This window comes from Oncorhynchus tshawytscha, linkage group LG21 (assembly GCF_018296145.1).
Source record: "Oncorhynchus tshawytscha isolate Ot180627B linkage group LG21, Otsh_v2.0, whole genome shotgun sequence".
NCBI classification, from domain to species: domain Eukaryota; kingdom Metazoa; phylum Chordata; class Actinopteri; order Salmoniformes; family Salmonidae; genus Oncorhynchus; species Oncorhynchus tshawytscha.
Genome location: NC_056449.1, coordinates 4165916 through 4184242, shown reverse-complemented (window position 1 = coordinate 4184242; position 18327 = coordinate 4165916). Strand labels below are relative to the sequence as shown.

Genomic DNA, 18327 nt, shown 5'->3' with positions numbered 1-18327 from the left:
CTAGACAACTCTGTGCTTCCAACTTTGTGGCACCAGCTTGGGGAAGGCCCTTTCCTGTTTCAGCATGACAATGACCCGTGCACAAAACAAGGTCCATTCAGAAATGGTTTGTCGAGATCGGTGTAGAATAACTTGAGTTGTCTGCACAGAGATCTAAACTCAACTCCATCGAACGCCTTTTTGATGAATTGGAACACCTACTGCGAGCCAGGCCTGAAGACAACATCAATGAGTAGGTGTGTCTAAACTTTTGATTGGTACTGTACACATACTCAACAAAGGACCAAATAAGATGATTAGTAAACACAATTTTGAGATAAGTGCTTTCCAACCCATTTTAGTTGCAGAGATTCAGAGAGAGCTACAGTCAATGGAGAGCGCTACAAAGATAATTAGAAGAGCAATATACACAGATATAGACCCAGACAAAGCAGAATTGCTGAAGGAGGATGAGGATGCCATCATAGACATCCAGGCATTCTTCGATGGCACTTGGCACAAGAGAGGATTCATGTCCAACTACAGGATAGGTGTGTGTATTGGTGCTGGTACCAGCAAGCCATAGAAAATGGTGAAGCTCCACCCTGTCACAAAAACCTTGGAGGCCATACATTTTTTAAAAGAGAGGTTGCACAGAAAATGGTACCTGTATATCATAGGATGTTAAACGATAACGTCCTCAAAAGAATGTAGCATGGAGGAATCCAGAATGCAAATGAATGGCTGAACTTTGTAGTATGGTCGCGATACTCCAAAACTGTGTTGGACAAAAACCGCATTGACGGAGCAGCCAATATGGCAGGGAGCCACTGCTATACCAAGTGTGATGAAGAAATTGTGGCTTGTCAGCACTTTGGTGACACTGGAGCAATCAGAGAGGAGTTGTGAGAGCTGATGCTGCTTCAACAGAGCGTGTCAAGCGTAGGCGCAGGTCCCATGACATAGTCAAGAAAGTAAAGCGTCAACAGCAACGACTCAAAGAGGGCCTTACATATGGGGCAGGCATAGCTGATTAATGTTCTGCACATTTTAACAGCCATACAAAGTCATTGTATGTGACAAATTGAGTAAAGTGATATGAGAATTTGCCCCAAAATGCATATTTTCTCAACAGGCCAGTATTCAAAGCATATTCTCTATTGCTTGAAACAAATGTATTAAACGTGCTAATGTATTTGCAAAAGGTATGTTTGATGTTTATTTGTCAGTTTAGAAGTGATATATGAATAAGAGTTTAATTAATGTGACGTAAATGGTCATGTTTATGGAAAGTACATTTTAATTGCATTAACGTAACTTTATAGGCAATCGGTCATGAAGAGTGCACGACAAAGCCTATTCCACCCCTTCAGGAAACTAAAAAGATTTGGCATGGGTCCTCAGATCCTCAAAAGGTTCTACAGCTGCAACACTGCCTGGTATGGTAACTGCTGGGCCTCTGACTGCAAGGCACTACATAGGGTAGTGTGTACGGCCCAGTACATCACTGGGGCTAAGCTGCCTGCCATCCAGAACCTCTAGGACCTCCAGGACCTCTATACCAGGCGGTGTCAGAGGAAGGCCCTACAAATTGTCAAAGACCCCAGCCACCCCAGTTATAGACTGTTCTCTCTACTACCGCATGGCAAGCGGTACCGGAGTGCCAAGTCTTGGACAAAAAGGCTTCTCAACAGTTTTTTAACCCCAAGCCATAAGACTCCTGTTCAAGTAATCAAATGGCTACCCGGACTATTTGCACCCCCAACCCCTCTTTTACGCTGCTGCTACTCTCTGTTTGTGCATAGTCACTTTAACTATACATTCATGTACATACTACCTCAATTGGCCTGACCAACCAGTGCCTCCACACATTGGCTAACCGGGCTGTCTGCATTGTGTCCCGACACCCGCCACCCACCACCCGCCAACCCATCTTTTAGGCTACTGCTACTTTCTGTTTATCATATATGCATAGTCACTTTAACCATATCTACATTTACATACTACCTCAATCAGTCCGACTAACCGGTGCCTGTATATAGCCTTCCTACTGTATATAGCCTTCCTACTGGATATAGCCTTCCTACTGGATATAGCCTTCCTACTGGATATAGCCTTCCTACTGGATATAGCCTTCCTACTGTTATTTGTCACTGTCTTTTTACTGTTGTTTTTTTTCTTTACTTACCTGTTGTTCACCTAATACATTTTTTGCACTGTTGGTTAGAGCCTGTAAGTAAGCATTTCACTGTAAGGTTGTACTCGGCGCATGTGACAAATAAACTTTGATTTGATTTGCTCAAAATGACATGTTCCCGGTGTGCCAATTCATTTTCCTCTGTCTTCAAAGGACGCACATTCCCATTATTCGACACACAGGTTCTTAGGTCTTATAGGCAGACTTTTACAGAGGCTTTTTTATATATCTTGTCTCATTTTGATTTTAAGTGTCATTTTATGTGTAAATATTTCCAAAATATTCATCCATCATACATGTGAAGTGTTTTTTAAATAATTCCATGAAATTACAATATTTTGATAAACTGATCTGTAAAAGTCTGACCATTGAGTGTCTTATCACAATAAAACCAACAAAAAAAAACAGTCTGCCTTGAAGCAATGTGTTGAAAAACAGATTCTCATAATATGCAAATTGGCGCATATTTAAGGGTGGCTTGACTCATTTGCATATTTACATTTTTAAATAAATAAAACTTGTAATACAATAATATCTTGCATGTATACTTTCAACGGGTAAAGTTTCAGTCTGATGAGAGTAAAGAAAGAAAATAATCCCTATTAGCCTGTGGAGCCTGGCCTTAAATCAGAGTTCATGCCTGAAAAGTATTATTAGACTGAAAGATACAGTGGCAAGAAATAGTTTGTGAACCCTTTGAAAATACATGGATTTCTGCATCATTTCGTCATAAAATCGTATCTGATCTTCATCTAGGTCACAACAATAGACAAACACAGTTTGCTTAAACTAATAACACACAAACTATTATCGGTATATGTCTTTATTGAACACACCGTGTAAACATTTACAGTGCAGGGTGGGGAAAGTATGTGAACCCTTGCATTTAATAACTGGTTGACCCTCCTTTGGCAGCAATAACCTCAACCAAACATGTTCTGTAGTTGCAGATCAGACCTGCACAATGGTCAGGAGGAATTTTGGACCATTTCTCTTTATCAAACTGTTTCAGTTCAGCAATATCCCTGGGATGTCTGGTGTGAACTACTCTCTTGAGGTCATGCCACAGCATCTCAATCGGGTTGAGGTCAGGACTCTGACTGAGCCACTCCAGAAGGCATATTTTCTTCTGTTGAAGCCATTCTGTTTTTGATTTACTTCTGTGTTTTGGGTCATTGTCCTGTTGCATCACCCAACCTCTGTTGAGCTTCAATTGGCAGACAGAAAGCCTATATTCTCCTGCAAAATGTCTTGATAAACTTGGGAGTTCATTTTTCCGTCGATGATAGCAAGCCCTCCAGGTTCTGAGGCAGCAAAGCAGCCCCAAACCATGATGCTCCCTACACCATACTTTACAGTTGGGATGAGGTTTTGATGTTGGTGTGCTGTGTCTTTTTTTCTCCACACATAGTGTTGTGTGTTCCTTCCAAACAACTCAACTGTAGTTTCAGCTGTCCACAGAACATTTTGCCAGTAGCGCTGTGGAACATCCAGGTGCACTTTTGCAAACTTTTTTGGGGTAGCAGTGGCTTCTTCCGTGGTGTCCTCCCATGAACACCATTCTTGTTTAGTGTTTTACGTATCGTAGACTCGTCAACAGAGATGTTAGCATGTTCCAGAGATTTCTGTAAGTCTTTAGCTGACACTATGATTCTTCTTAACCTCATTCAGCATTCTGCGCTGTGCTCTTGCAGTCATCTTTGCAGGACGGCCACTCCTAGGGAGAGTAGCAACAGTTCTGAACTTTCTCCATTTATAGACAATTTGTCTTACTTTGGACTAATGAACATCAAGACATTTAGAGATAGTTTTGTAACCCTTTCCAGCTTTATGCAAGTCAACAATTCTTAATCTTAGGTCTTCTGAGATCTCTTTTGTTCAGGGCATGGTTCACATCAGGCAATGCTTCTTGTGAAAAGCAATCTCAAATTTTGTGAGTGTTTTTTATAGGGCACGGCAGCTCTAACTAACATCTCCAATCTCGTCTCATTGATTGGTCACCAGGTTAGCTGGCTCCTGACTCCAATTAGCTCTTGGAGAAGTCATTAGCCTAGGGGTTCACATACTTTTTCCAACCTACACTGTGAATGTTTAAATGATAATATTGATCTAAGTATATTGTTGGGACTTAGATCAAGATCCGATCAAATTTGATGACCAATTTATGCAGAAATCCAGGTAATGCCAAAGGGTTCACATACTTTTTCTTGCCATTGTACATGTCCTCCGTTTAAACAAATCTAAAGTTCTTCCAAAGAAACATAAGCATAGTGCTCATGACTATTCATGACTATAATAAGTTACCGACTCTCTACCCATGCTCTTCATTACATCAGTCTTTCCCCCCGGTTCATTTGTTTTGGGTTGGTATATAGTAGAATTGGGTCTGACATTTCAATCCAGACTCCCTTCATGTTTCATTTTAGCATTACTATCACACAGTATCATTCAGCCGATGCCTTTCACTGAGCTTTCACTTACAGCCATCGTTTTATTATGAGCAGTAGCGGGAGATTGGACGAGATATGCGTTCAGATTGGACGACATGCTTATTATGTACTCAGTATCCTATCCTAGACACAGACTAAACCAAGTCTGAAAAGGTGAAACAGCTTACACATATCCTACAGCACGTTGACCAGATATACACTAAAACCCTTTTGGTTGTGTGGAGGTGTTTCTTTGTCTCATTGACATCCTATGGAATTAGTTACGATATACGTGTAGGTAGCACATAATGTGGTTTCAGATAAAGTTCAATTTGATCGTGTTCCACTGAATGGTTTATCAAATATCTGCAGTGTATATGCACATTGACACAGACAAATTAGTTATTACTCACCAAATGGTCTATTCCGATACTGTTCCATCCTAGCATTATGGGTAGGAAGGATATAAAGGTGGGGATTACCCAGCATCCTCCTAACATAAGAGCCACTCTCAGTGGTGTCATCTTATTCCTGTAGACCAGTGGCTGGCAGCAGATGGCATAGTACCTAGAGAATGAGAGGGAACACTATTATAAGACATATGGGGTAGAGGGAACTACAGTGCATTCATAAAGTATTCAGAACCCTTGACTTTTTCCGCTTTTTGTTACGTTACAGCCTTATTCTACAATTGATTAAATTGTTTTTTTTCTCAGTCTACACACAATACCCCATAATGACAAGGCAATTTTAGAAAATGTATTAAAAAAAACTGAAATATCACATTTACATAATTATTCAAACCCTTTATTTTCAGGTCTCTCCAGAGATGTTAGATTGGGTTCAAGTCCGGGCTCTGACTGGGCCAATCAAGGACAATCAGAGAATTGTCCGGAAGCCACTCCTGCGTTGTCTTTGTCTGTGTGCTTAGGGTCATTGTACTGTTGAAAGGTGAATCTTCACCCCAGTCTGAGGTCCTGAGGGCTCTGGAGCAGGTTTTCATCAAGGATGTCTCTGTATTTTAAACCGTTCATCTTTCCCTCAATCCTGACTAGTCTCTTAGTCCTTGCCATTGAAAAACATCCCCACAGCATGATGATGCCACCACCACACTTCACCGTAGGTATAGTGTCGGGTTTCCTCCAGACCTGACGCTTGGCATTCAGGCCAGAGTTCAATCTTGGTTCCATCAGACCAGAGACTCTTGTTTCTCATGGTCTGAGAGTCTTTACGCGCCCTTTGGCAAACTGCAAGCGGGCTGTTCTGCCTTTTACTGAGTAGTGGCTTCTGTCTGGCCACTCTACCATAAAGGCCTGATTGGTGAAGTGCTGCAGAGATGGTTGTCCTTCTGGTAGGTTCTCCTATCTTCACAGAGGAACTCTGGAGCTCTGTCAGAGTGACCATCGGGTTCTTGATCACCTCCCTGACCAAGGCAATTCTCCTCCGATTGCTCAGTTTGGCCGGGCAGCCAGCTCTAGGAAGAGTCATGGTGGTTCCAAACTTTTTTCATTTAAGAATGATGGACGCCACTGTGTTCTTGGGGACCTTCAATGCTACAGAAATGTTTTGGTACCCTTCCCCAGAGCTGTGCCTTGACACAATCCTGTCTTGGAGTTCTACAGACAATTCCTTCGACCTTGTGGTTTGGTTTTTTGCTCTGACATACACTGTCAACTGCGGGACCTTATTATAGACAGGTGTGTGCCTTTCCAAATCATGTCCAATCAATTCTATTTACCACAGGTGAACTCCAATCAAGTTGTAGAAACATCTCAAGGATGCTGTTGGAAAAGGGAAGGGGTCTGAATACTTTCCGAATGCACTTTATATACTGTATGATTTACATTCAGCTCAAGCTTTTCTTTCATTAGACGAAATGCTGTTCAACAAGTGTATCTTTCATGTAAAATTATACTTTGTGGAAAAATGCATTATCCTTGTGATAAAGACAGATAAAAGGTATATTTATGATCTCAAAAGGTTTGATGATGCTATCTAAAGTCTTTTTATCATGTTAAAAGCATACTGTACCTGAGAGTTTTGCTTTATCTCTGACATTTTAGACATCAAAGCTCTCTACCTCTCTGCTGGGAAAGTGCTATTAGAGGGAAAGTGCTATGATCATGAAATTATTTGCAACAAGAAATTGGTTTCTAAAATCCCTGAAATGTCTTCAGCCACAAATTGCTACTTGGCCTGGCTGAACCCTCTGTCTGTAGAGATTGAGAGGGTAACCCTACCTGATGTCTCAGAGACCTCAAATTTGGACTTCCTTTAGCTCTTTAATGGACTTCAGGTTACAACATGACCACATGTCAAAGCTCTCAGATGTGATTGCTTTATGATTGATTTTTAACTGATCGTTGACATATAACAGTTTAATGAATTCCTATTCCACTAAATAAAAAGCACAGAGATTGATCATTCCTTGCATATGTTGGCACAATTTCACTGTGTAATATTTTCCCCACTGGATGGGGATTAGCTCAAACATCACATGAATCCCCAACCGGGTCACGTGGATGGCCGCCCAGTTGGTAGGCCTATGGATGAGCTGCTTGTCCCGTAGACTTTGATGTAGGCTCTAGAGTGGTAAACCTCTCCTTCTCTGACTAGCTAGTCTGGGTACCAGTCTCTTTAGCTAGCGTTCCACTCCTTGCCACTCATGTCATTTGCCAAACAGACGGATTTAAGGCATAGTTGCTGATTGGTAGTTGGAAACATGACAACGTAATGGAACATAGGCTGCACACAAGATTAGAATTTTAAGAATAACAACAAACAATACCGTTACGACCTGGTGCGGTCATTCCCTTGAGAGGAGGCAGTGTCTGACCTAAGACAGGGAATTTTTACGAGGATTAAATGTCAGGAATTGTGAAAAACTGAGTTTAAATGTATTTGGCTAAGGTGTATGTAAACTTCCGACTTCAACTGTGTGTGTGTGTGTGTGTGTGTGTGTGTGTGTGTATATATATATATATATATGAGGAAATAAGCAATTTGCTCTTGTGTGCTGGATATAAAATAGGATACAGCATTCACAACGAATTGGAGGGAAAGTTTGAATGGCAGGCCGCTCCTATGTCTTCTGGTAGGAACGGCCTGCCAGGTAGGATGCAATCCAAGAGTGTGGAGAGTCTGAGACACCCAGCGCTGAGAGGGTGGAGAGGAGGATCTGATGGTTCACAGTGTCGAAGGCAGCAAATTTGTATTTTTGTTGAACCTTTATTTAACTAGACAAGTCACTTAAGAACAAATTACTTTTTTTAAATGACGGCCAACCCCAGCCAAACCCTCCCCTCACGACGCTGGGCCAATTGTGCGTCGTCCTATGGGACTCCCAATCACGGCCGGATTGTGATACAGCCCAGGTTTGAACCAGGGTCTGTAGTGAGGCATCTAGCACTGAGATGCAATGCCTAAGACCGCGGTGCCACTCGGGAGCCCGGTTAGATCTAGGGAGGATAAGAACAGAGGACAGAGAGTCAGCTTTGGCAGTGCGGAGAGCATCCGTGATACAGAGAAGAGCTGTCTCGGTTGAGTGACCCGTCTTTAAGCCTGAATCGTTAGGGTCAAGAAGATTGTTCTGAGAGAGATAGCAAGAGAGTTGGTCAGAGACAGCACACTCAAGTGTTTTGGAACGAATATTCCAGAGGCCACAGGCTCCCCACAGTCAATCAGTTCTTCCATCCCTGGGCAGTATTCAGTCTCTCTCTCTCTCTCTCTCTCTCTCTCTCTCTCTCTCTCATCGTGCTCTGGCCAAACACCATTGCTGTAGTCGCTCACCCCTCGGCTTGGTGAGATATTCCTGGCATGTGTTCACAACACCCTGATTTTGTCCTGGCAAAACTGGGGCCTACTGTAAGTGATCACAATACACAGGTCTCTCTGTCTCACTGTACCACAGCATTGCCCACTGCAGCCCATCTTCAAGGCACCACTATATTTACTCACTCTCATTGTTGATTTGACTCTGTCACCCTGAGGTTGTTTTCATGACTCAGAGGGGTGTTAGTGAGGTCATTTCATATTTCATTGCAGGTGAACTGAACTGGAGCCAACTGTTCACAACATAAATACATGAGCAGACCACCTGATTGGTCGGTCCGATGCACAAATCTGACACATCTGAAAGAATGTTTACCCAGAGTTCTATGCAGCATCTTACCTCAGTGTTGTACTAGGATGCTTTTTATGTGCCTGCCTGTGTCTCTTGAGTAATGAGTACAATATGGCTCTGAAACAGCATGACTGTATTAATAAAATGTTTGTGAGTCTAGGCTAGATGGAGCATGGCTGTATGTGTGCACTGTGCTGCTTTTCGTCTCACCTAGCCAAAACCCGGCCTGTGTGTCAGAGGGCCAGAGGCACAGCAGCAGTGTGGACTGTTGACAGCAGGCCAGCCTTCTACATCTGTTCACCTGGCTTCTTGAGCTCACTTTGGCAACCAATAGCTACTTATAGGACATATAACAGAGCCTCAATGGAAAACAGATGGGACCAACAAAACAGGCACTTAAACTTGAATTACATGTGATCCATGTGATCAAGTTTGCTGCAGTAAGTAGTCAAGGTTGGAGTTTAATTTGAGAGACAGGAATGAACAGTAAAAAATGAAATAAAAAATCCTCACTCTTCGGATGGCTGCGTTTAATGACGGAGAAATGAAAAGTGTGACCAATCTGCATGTGAAATTAGGGAGCAAAACATGCTTCACTTCTCCCCTTCATCCTAAATGCCTGTTGTCAATGTTTGAATGATCCATCATTCATTTAAAATGCTCCTTCATGTCTTAAGCTTGGATGGAAAAGGGCACTATAGAAAGATGTGTAAAACTAAGTTCCAAGCTCTGCTGGCACCACACAAATGTATACTGAACAAAAATATAAACACAACACTTCAAAGAGTTTACTGAGTTACAGTTCATATGAGGAAATCTGTCAATTTAAATCAATTCATTTGGCCCCAATCTATGGATTTCACATGACTGGGAATACAGATACAGACACCTTTAAAAAAAATGGGTCTCACAATGGGCCTCAGGATCTCGTCACTATGTTTTTGTGCATTCAAATTGCCATTGATAAAATTCAATTGTGTTCATTGTCCGTAGCTTATGCCTGGTCATACCATAACCCCACCGCCACCTTGTTCACAACGTTGACATCAGCAAACCGCTCGCCCACATGAAACCATAGACATGGTCTGTGGTTGTGAGGCCGGTTGGAAGTACTGGCAAATTCTCTAAAATGACGTTCGAGGAGGCTTATGGTAGAGAAATCAACATTAAATTATCTGTCAACAGCTTTGGTGGACATTCCTGCAGTCAGCATGCCAATTTCACGCTCCCTCAAAACTTGAGACATCTGTGGCATTGTGTTGTGTGACATACTGTAACTGCACATTTAGAATGGCCTTTTATTGTTCCCAGCACAAGGTGCACATGTGTAATGTTGTTGTTTAATAAGCTTCTTGATATGTCACACCTGTCAGGTAGATAGATTATCTTGGCAAAGGTTAAATGCTCACTAACAGAGGTGTAAACGTATGGAACATTTCTGGGATCTTTTATTTCAGCTCATGAAACATGGGACCAACACTTTACATGTTGCCTTTATATTCATGTTTAGTAAATGTTGTGGAGAAATGAACCTGGAGGCAAATGAAAAGGAAACATCTGTGCTGTACGAGCAGAGACCAAAGCGCTAGCTATGAACATTTTATTTAAACCCTCTTCTATGAACGAGAAACAGATTGTCCGTTCAGGGTCACTGCGCTCTCTTGCCCTTTTTAAAAAGTACCACTCTTAGTAAAACATAATTGCTCATGTGGCCTTTCTATTGTGCTGATCTGACATATACAGTTGAAGTCGGAAGTTTACATACACATTAACCAAATACATTTAAACTCAGTTTTTCACAATTCCTGACATTTAATCCAAGTAAAAAGTCCCTGTTTTAGGTCAGTTAGGATCACCAGGCCAATTGGAAAACAACAAAATTACTCTCGGCTACAGCGCATGTAAACACACTATGCTTTATAAATCAGTTTAATTGAAGAATAGAATTTGAACATTTGAGGCTTGACGGGCAGATTGGAAATATGAGAGGAGAGAGAGAGAGACGCGTTTTGAACCCTTGTAAAGGAAAAGACATAGCTAATATTGTTTTATGCGATAACTAAGTGACGCCCGAAGAACTGCCATTTCTGTTGCATTTTTCTTACTCATAAAGATTTGTGAAATGGCCGAAATGAGTCTGTTTCTCTGTTCTGGCAAGACTCATGATTGTCTAAACTGGCTGGTAGCAGTCCTGGCTTACTGGAACTTCCCCTGGTGCTTGCAGCTTGACGCACACAAGAAATAATCCACACACTAGAGTTGTGCAATATACAGGAGAGCTTACTTCACTTCACTGAGGGATGAAATGATGAATAAATGGAATCGTCCCACGTCACAACATTCATTCTCAAATGATGAATTCCACCATTTACCTTAAACACGTTTCCTTTTATACACTCGTCTCTATGGAATGGTGTGTGCTCTCAATAAAACATCTCTAGAATATGGCCAGCAAAATTCCATCTGCCTTTAACATTAATTGAAGAGCTCTCAGTGGGTTAAACTTAAAAGCCATCTCTTCTCTGGGGAGAAGTGGAGAGCGAGAGAGAGAGAAAGAGAAAGACACACTCAGAAGAAAAGGCCCTTTTCATGCAAAATACTCTCTCTCTCTGTCCTACTGTCTGACCTTTTGACCCCAGTAAGAACCATTCCAGAAACCGGAAACATTACCAGAACATTACCTAAGATGTCCATTAAGTTAGTTAGGCTTTATATAATATTAGGATTAACCATCCCAAAAACAAATGTTTTTGATAACAAAATACCTTTTTTTTTACATTTTATTTTATTAAATATCCTTGGAATATTCTCCTAATGTTCACCGAAATGTTGTGCACAGCATCTGTAATAACCACCACAGAACTGTTCTCATTAGGTTTCCAGGTAATGTAATAACAATAATATACCAGTAATGTTCGTAGAACATATTGCCGCAACAAAATTAGGGAGCAATAGAAGTGGTTCTGAGGGAAATATTACATCAACGTTCTGCTAATGTTGATGGATATGTTATTCAAAACACCCATAACAACAAGCAGGAAATATTTCTACCATGGTCTCATAAAGTTATAGTGTGACATTATGACATGATGGTTCCAATAACGTCCCCTAAACATACTTCAGCAATAAAATGTTGGAGCAATAGAAGTTGTTCTAAAAGAACATTCCTGGAATATTCAGCTAATGTTGATGGAGATGGTACTGCTAACACCAACAACAACAAACTACGACTAAACAGTGGTAGGCCTGATCACCGACAACGATGAGACAGCCTATAGGGAGGAGGTCAGAGACCTGGCAGAGTGGTGCCAGGACAACAACCTCTCCCTCCACGTGAGCAAGACAAAGGAGCTGATTGTGGACTACAGGAAAGTGCGGGCCGAACAGGCCCCCATTAACATCGACATGGCTGTAGTGGAGCGGGTTGAGAGTTTCAAGTTCCTTGGTGTCCACATCACAAACGAACTATCATGGTCCAAACACACCAATACAGTCGTGAGCATGGTACGACAACACATTTTCCCCTTCGGGAGACTGAATAGATTTGGCATGGGTCCCCAGATCATCCAGAAGTTCTACAGCTGCACCATTGAGAGCATCACTGATCGCATCACTGCCTGGTGTGGCCACTGCTCGGCATCTGACCGTAAGGCGCTACAGAGGGTAGTGTGTTGTCCAGTATATCACTTGGCGCTCCAGTACATCACTGGGGCCAAGCTTCCTGCCATCCAGGAGCTATATACCAGGCGGTGTCAGAGGAAAGTCAATAAAATTGTCAAATTCTCCAGTCACCCAAGTCATAGACTGTTCTCTCTGCTACCACACGGCAAGCGGTACTGGAGCGCCAAGTCTAGGACCAAAAGGCTCCTTAACAGCTTCTACCCCCACCCATAAGACTGCTGAACAATTAATCACTGGACTATTACATTGACCCCCCATTTGTTTTTATACTGCTGCTATTTATTATCTATGCATCGTCAATTTACCCCTACCTACATGTTCAAATAACCTCAACTAACTTGTGCATTGACTCCGTACCGGTACCTGCTGTATATAGCCTCATTAGTGTTATTTTATTGTGTTACTTTTTATTATTTTTTACTTTCGTTTATTTGGTTAAAACTCTTTCTCGAACTGGATTGTTGGTTAAGGGCTTGTAAGTAAGCATTTCACGGTTAGGTCTACACCTGTCGTATTCGCCGCATGTGACAAATAAAGTTTGATTTGATTTTTAAAAAGCTGCATTAGACAGGATTACTAACACAAACTGTCCGGCTCAACTAAACAGATTGGCAGATCAATCCTCATCTCTCAGCATGTCCAGCTTACTCATTATCTCAGCCAATCATGGCTAGCGGGAAGGTTGCTGTTTTTTTTCTGTGGCTAAACCAACTAGGCTCGTAATTTAACAATTGTATTTGTATTTACAGATGGTATACACGTTTATTATTCTGGCACATGAACTTTCACATGTTCAAGAAGGCATTTCTGGAAGAAAAAACAAACACATTTTGATGAAGAAAAAAGTTTAAATGGCTCTCCTGTGAAGTAGAGACCAGCGACATACGCCTAGTTTCCAGAAACCGGTCACATATGAGTGGGCATAGGCAGACGTTGCAATTGGAGGATGCATTTTAAGGATATTCTGTAATGATATTTAATAGGCTACATCTGTCGATACAAACTGTCATGACTGTCCTGTGAGGATCACAATGGGTGAGATCAGCTTGACAATGATTGACAATAACCAGACCTTCTCTCACCCACTGAAAGGGGAAGGAGGGGACTGGGCCGGTTTGACAGTTCACACCATGTTGTAAATTACAGGAGAAGGGTGGGCTCTTTCTCACCCTTTAGTGTCAACAAAGGAATGCCTTTGTTTCACAGATAGTTTTCCATTTGAAACTCTAACACGGTTAAAAGTGGATACTGGAACAATATTTCTAACATAACAATGTGGGGAATGGTCAGTGAGGAACTATAGAAAAAAATGTATGTCATATGGGTTTTCATTTTGTGATGTCATTAAAAATGCATGGACTAAAATACTGTAACTTGGAAATTGTATCCCCTTTATCTGTTTAGTTTCCATCCAACACGTTGTGCATATAATATGACAAATTATGAAAGTAGATTTGTTAAGATATGAATGTGATGTTAAGAGGGATAAAATTATCTATTTCCTATTAACTGTTCATAGTAAGTAGCCACGCCCCGAATGTGGTCAGAGAGGGTGTCAGACTGACGTAATGATCCCCTTTTGACGAGAGTGCATAAAAAGCATTTCCAACGAAGTTAACATCTGACCAGGAAACATGAGGTGTTAGCTACATGTTTGAAATGGTTGGAACTTTGAACCTTAACACGAGGTAAAGAAATAAACTCACCTTCTTTTAGATCAGAGAGACGGTGAGCTGCAGCTCATGTACATATTTCAGACTGAATCCTGAACCCTGCATAATGTGTGGGCTAGAAGCTCACTTCCCAGACGATCACTCGTATGGCTGATTAGCTGTCCTAAGTCAGATATCGAGGGAAGCGAATCTAAGATGGACCATCCTACTACGCTTCAAACCATCCCATCCTACTACGAGTCTCAAATCACCCTATTCTCCGACAATCATCACCAATGGGAATCGTCGATACGGCTGACTGTCTTCCAGAGTGAACAACAGTAGAAGAGACGGGTCCGGACCCTTACAAGTGTGCCGCTGAAAGGCCAAACCACCTCCTTCCTAAACGGTCAGCGGTTCATGTGCAAAGTATATGATTAATGGGAGAATAGTTATAGAATGTACCTTATGCACCTAGTGTCCCTTTTTCTCTGACTCTCTTTTTCCCACTCTTCATCGCTGTGTATTAAGCCGTCATATTGCCAGTCTGCTAGGGACTTTCCTCTCATGTATTAAGTGTGTATGTTATCCTGTTTTCTCATTTTAGTTTGCTAGTAAATAAATAATGACACCAATTGGTGTAGTGCTGAATCATGAGCAAGGCTGGGTTTTTTGCAGATGCATGAGTTTACGTGTGTTCAGAATGATGATATGATAAGAGGTAATTATTAATTAGATTACTGTTTATTGATTAAATAGATATATACCTTATAGAGTTTAATTCGGGAGATGGTAACTCTTTAAACAACCTCTTCCATGGTGCCCCAAATCCGAATGAGTTAATTGTTACATGATTAATTTAATCGGGTAATAATTAAACATAAAGCTAGTTGATTAAATAAATAACAGTCATCAGATGAATGAAAGTAAAGTCACAACAAAACGTTCAGAAATTAGGACGTCATTAAATAATGTATGGGGGGGTGGTACTCTGTAGGCTATACAGCCCCGTGAATGTCCCGCAAAATCATCCTGTTTTCCCGCATTTGGGTACTTTAAATGTGGTCACCCTACCCACAATATTCCCGCCAGACTGTTTCCACAACCTAATGAAACATTCTGGGAACCTTTAAAGAACAGACAAAATGTGGGAACGTTCTTGAAACGTCAGGTGAATTTTTTATACAAACATTGTATAATCATCTGCACAACTGGACAGTTTTTGTGTTATTAGAACATTTCCTGAATGTTCTGGGAACTTTCACAGAACCAATGTTTGTTTCCTGGGATTACTATTGTAACGTTGCTTCCAAAATAATAACTGCAGATGGTGTGACGCAAGCCTATCTATCTCTGCACCCAGACCTCAGCTGTCCTAAATGAATTAATATGCTTATGCTGGGCTTGAACATAGAAAGCATTTTGAATGAACTAGCTACTATGCAATACTGTAGAAATGCGGATCTTATTGTTGTGTATGGTAAGTCTTTTGAGTAGCTGTGTCTATATGTCTTTCCTTGTCACTTAATGCAAGAGCCCATCCTGCAACCACACTGACATTTTATCCGCCATATAATGTAAACCCTTGATTTCCCCAGCAGCTTTTTAGAACTCATGTTAATGCATATTTTTCCTGTAATTCTTTAAAAGCATGTTCCCTTCATTTCCCATTTGCTTTCATCCTCAGACTCGTGAATCGTTTTAATGTGGTAAATTAGGATGATAAATAAAGTGGGTCGTAACTTTAGAGGAAATTAAATGTAAATAATTTATGGCCGGCACATTGTGTCTCTCAACACCGCAAGCCAGCCAGTTACTATGAATGGCTAATAGTGCTGTTTACACACTCTGCACAAGCTTTGCTCTCTATCCATATAATTGAATGAAACAACAATTTCCTCCTCTGCAGTGAGACAAGGTCAAGAACACACTTGTACGGTGGGAGAGCTGAAGAACAGGGAAACTGGAGCATATAGGGGGGTGTACATACACTATATATACAAAAGCATGTGGACACCCCTTCAAATTAGCGGATCCGGCTATTTCAGCCACACCAGTTGCTGACAGATGTATAAAATTGTCCACACAGCCGTGCAATCTGCATAGACAAAAATTGACAGTAAAATGGCCTTACTGAAGAGCTCAGTGACTTTCAAAGTGGCACCGTCATAGAATGCCCCCTTTCCAACAAGTCAGTTTGTCAAATTTGTGCCCTGCTAGACCTGCCCCGGTCAACTGTAAGTGCTGTTATTGTGAAGTGGAAATGTCTAGGAGCAACATTGGCTCAGCCGCAAAGTGGTAGGCCACACAAGCTCACAGAACGGGACCATCGAGTGCTGAAGCGTGTAGCGCATACAAATCATCTGTCCTCGGTTGCAACACTCATTGCTGAGTTCTAAACTGCCTCTGGAAGCAACATCAGCACACAAACTTTTCATTGGGAACTTCATGAAATGGGCTTCCATGGCCGAGCAGCCGCACACAAGTCTATGATCACCATGCACAATGCCAAGCATCGGCTGGAGTGGTGTAAACCTCGCCGCCATTGGACTCCGGAACAGTGGAAATGCTTCACCATCTGGCAGTCCGACGGACTAATCTGGGTTTGGCGGATACCAGGAGAACGCTACCTGGCCGAATGCAGAGTGTCAACTGTAAAGTTTGGTGGAGAAGGAATAAAAGTCTGGGGATGTTTTTCATGGTTCGGGTTAGGCCCCTTAGTTCCAGTGAAGGGAAATCTTCACACTACAGAATACAATGACAGTCTAGACAATTCTGTGCTTCCAACTTTGTGGGAACAGTTTGGGAAAGACTCTTCTCCTGTTTCAGCATGACAATGCCACCGTGCACAAAGCAAGGTCCATTCAGAAATGGTTTGTTGAGACGGTGTGGAAGAACTGGCCTGCACAGAGCCCTGACCTCAACCCCTTTGGGATGAATTGGAACACTGACTGCGAGCCATGCCTTATCGCCCAACATCAGTGCCCGACCTCAGTAATGCGCTTGTGGCTGAATGGTATCAAGTCCCTGCAGCAATATCTAGTGGAAAGTATTCCCAGAAGAGTTGAGGCTATTAAAGCAGCAAAGGGGGACCAACTCCATATTCATGCCCATGATTTTGGATTGAGATTTTCAATGAGCAGGTGTCCACATATTTTTGATCATAGAGTGTATGTAAGCCCAGCATATCACAAAACTGTTTCAAAGTCTCATACAGTAGTCCTCAGAATTGTTTTGTTTTTATATTTATTTATATTTTATATTTTTATATTTAACCTTCATTGAACTAGGAAAGTCAGTTAAGAACAAATTATTATTTACAATGACAGCCTAGGAACAGTGGGTCAACGGTCTTGTTCAGAGGTAGAACAACACATTTTTACCTTGTCAGCTTGGAGATTCGATCTGGCAACTTTTTGGTTACTGGCCCAACACTCTAACCAATAGGCTACCTGCTGCAGCTTGATAAAGTCAATTACAGGAAGTGCCATCCTACTGTAAGTCAGTTAATAGAATAGGATGGTAAAATGTGTTGATGGTTTGATACTGTTAGTACGATACTAAATACTATGTCTACTGACTTCATGTTGACTGGAAGCATCGTTCCAAGCTAGTTGCTGAGCAGTGGTGCTTACCTGTCCAAAGCTATGCAACATAGGTGTAATATGGAGGCCGTTGTCAACAGTACATCTAGAGATGTCCGGACCAGGCAGAAGGTTTCTCCATAAATCCAGTTCTGGTGAATCAGTTCTATGGCACCAAACGGCATCACCAGCACCGACACCATCAGGTCTGCAAAGGCGAGCGATACTATGAAGTAGTTGGTCTTGATTTTCCTGGGAGAGAATTGAGTGAGAGGTATCTTATTGGCGATATGTTTAAAGATGTTTTCCATTGTTAACTTGAAACAGCATTGGTGTATCATATGGTAGAATGTATGATAAAGGAATGTTGTGGAAAAATAATAAATAATGCAGAACACACTGAAAAGAACAGAAGAGACTGCCCACTAGAGGTAAATGCATGTAAACATACAATATTATAGGCTTTTGTTATGTGAGAGTATGTATAGAGGTATGCACTAAACTATTTAATTGTTTGAATTGTCTGTTACATATGACAACAGATTTGCCATATAAATATGCTTTCACTATACATCTTGTAAATCTCCACCTTGCAGTAAATATTGGTAATAACTGAATGAGAGAGAGAGAGAGAGAGAGAGAGAACCCCTTACAAAAAAAACATGAACAAAATTAATTGTGA

General features: G+C 41.5%; 1 protein-coding gene across 3 annotated transcripts in view; it reads right to left on the bottom strand.

Moving 5' to 3' along the window:
• The window catches only part of LOC112220734 (5-hydroxytryptamine receptor 4), a 135030-nt gene that overhangs the window by 57154 nt on the left and 59549 nt on the right, over nt 1–18327 (bottom strand). For all 3 annotated transcript variants that reach the window (XM_042302892.1, XM_042302893.1, XM_024382593.2), the window contains exons 4-5: nt 17697–17897; nt 5019–5172 (exon numbers count right to left, since the gene is read on the bottom strand). In XM_042302892.1, coding sequence (XP_042158826.1) covers nt 5019–5172; nt 17697–17897 — 355 coding nt within the window. The remainder of the gene's footprint in view (nt 1–5018; nt 5173–17696; nt 17898–18327) is intronic.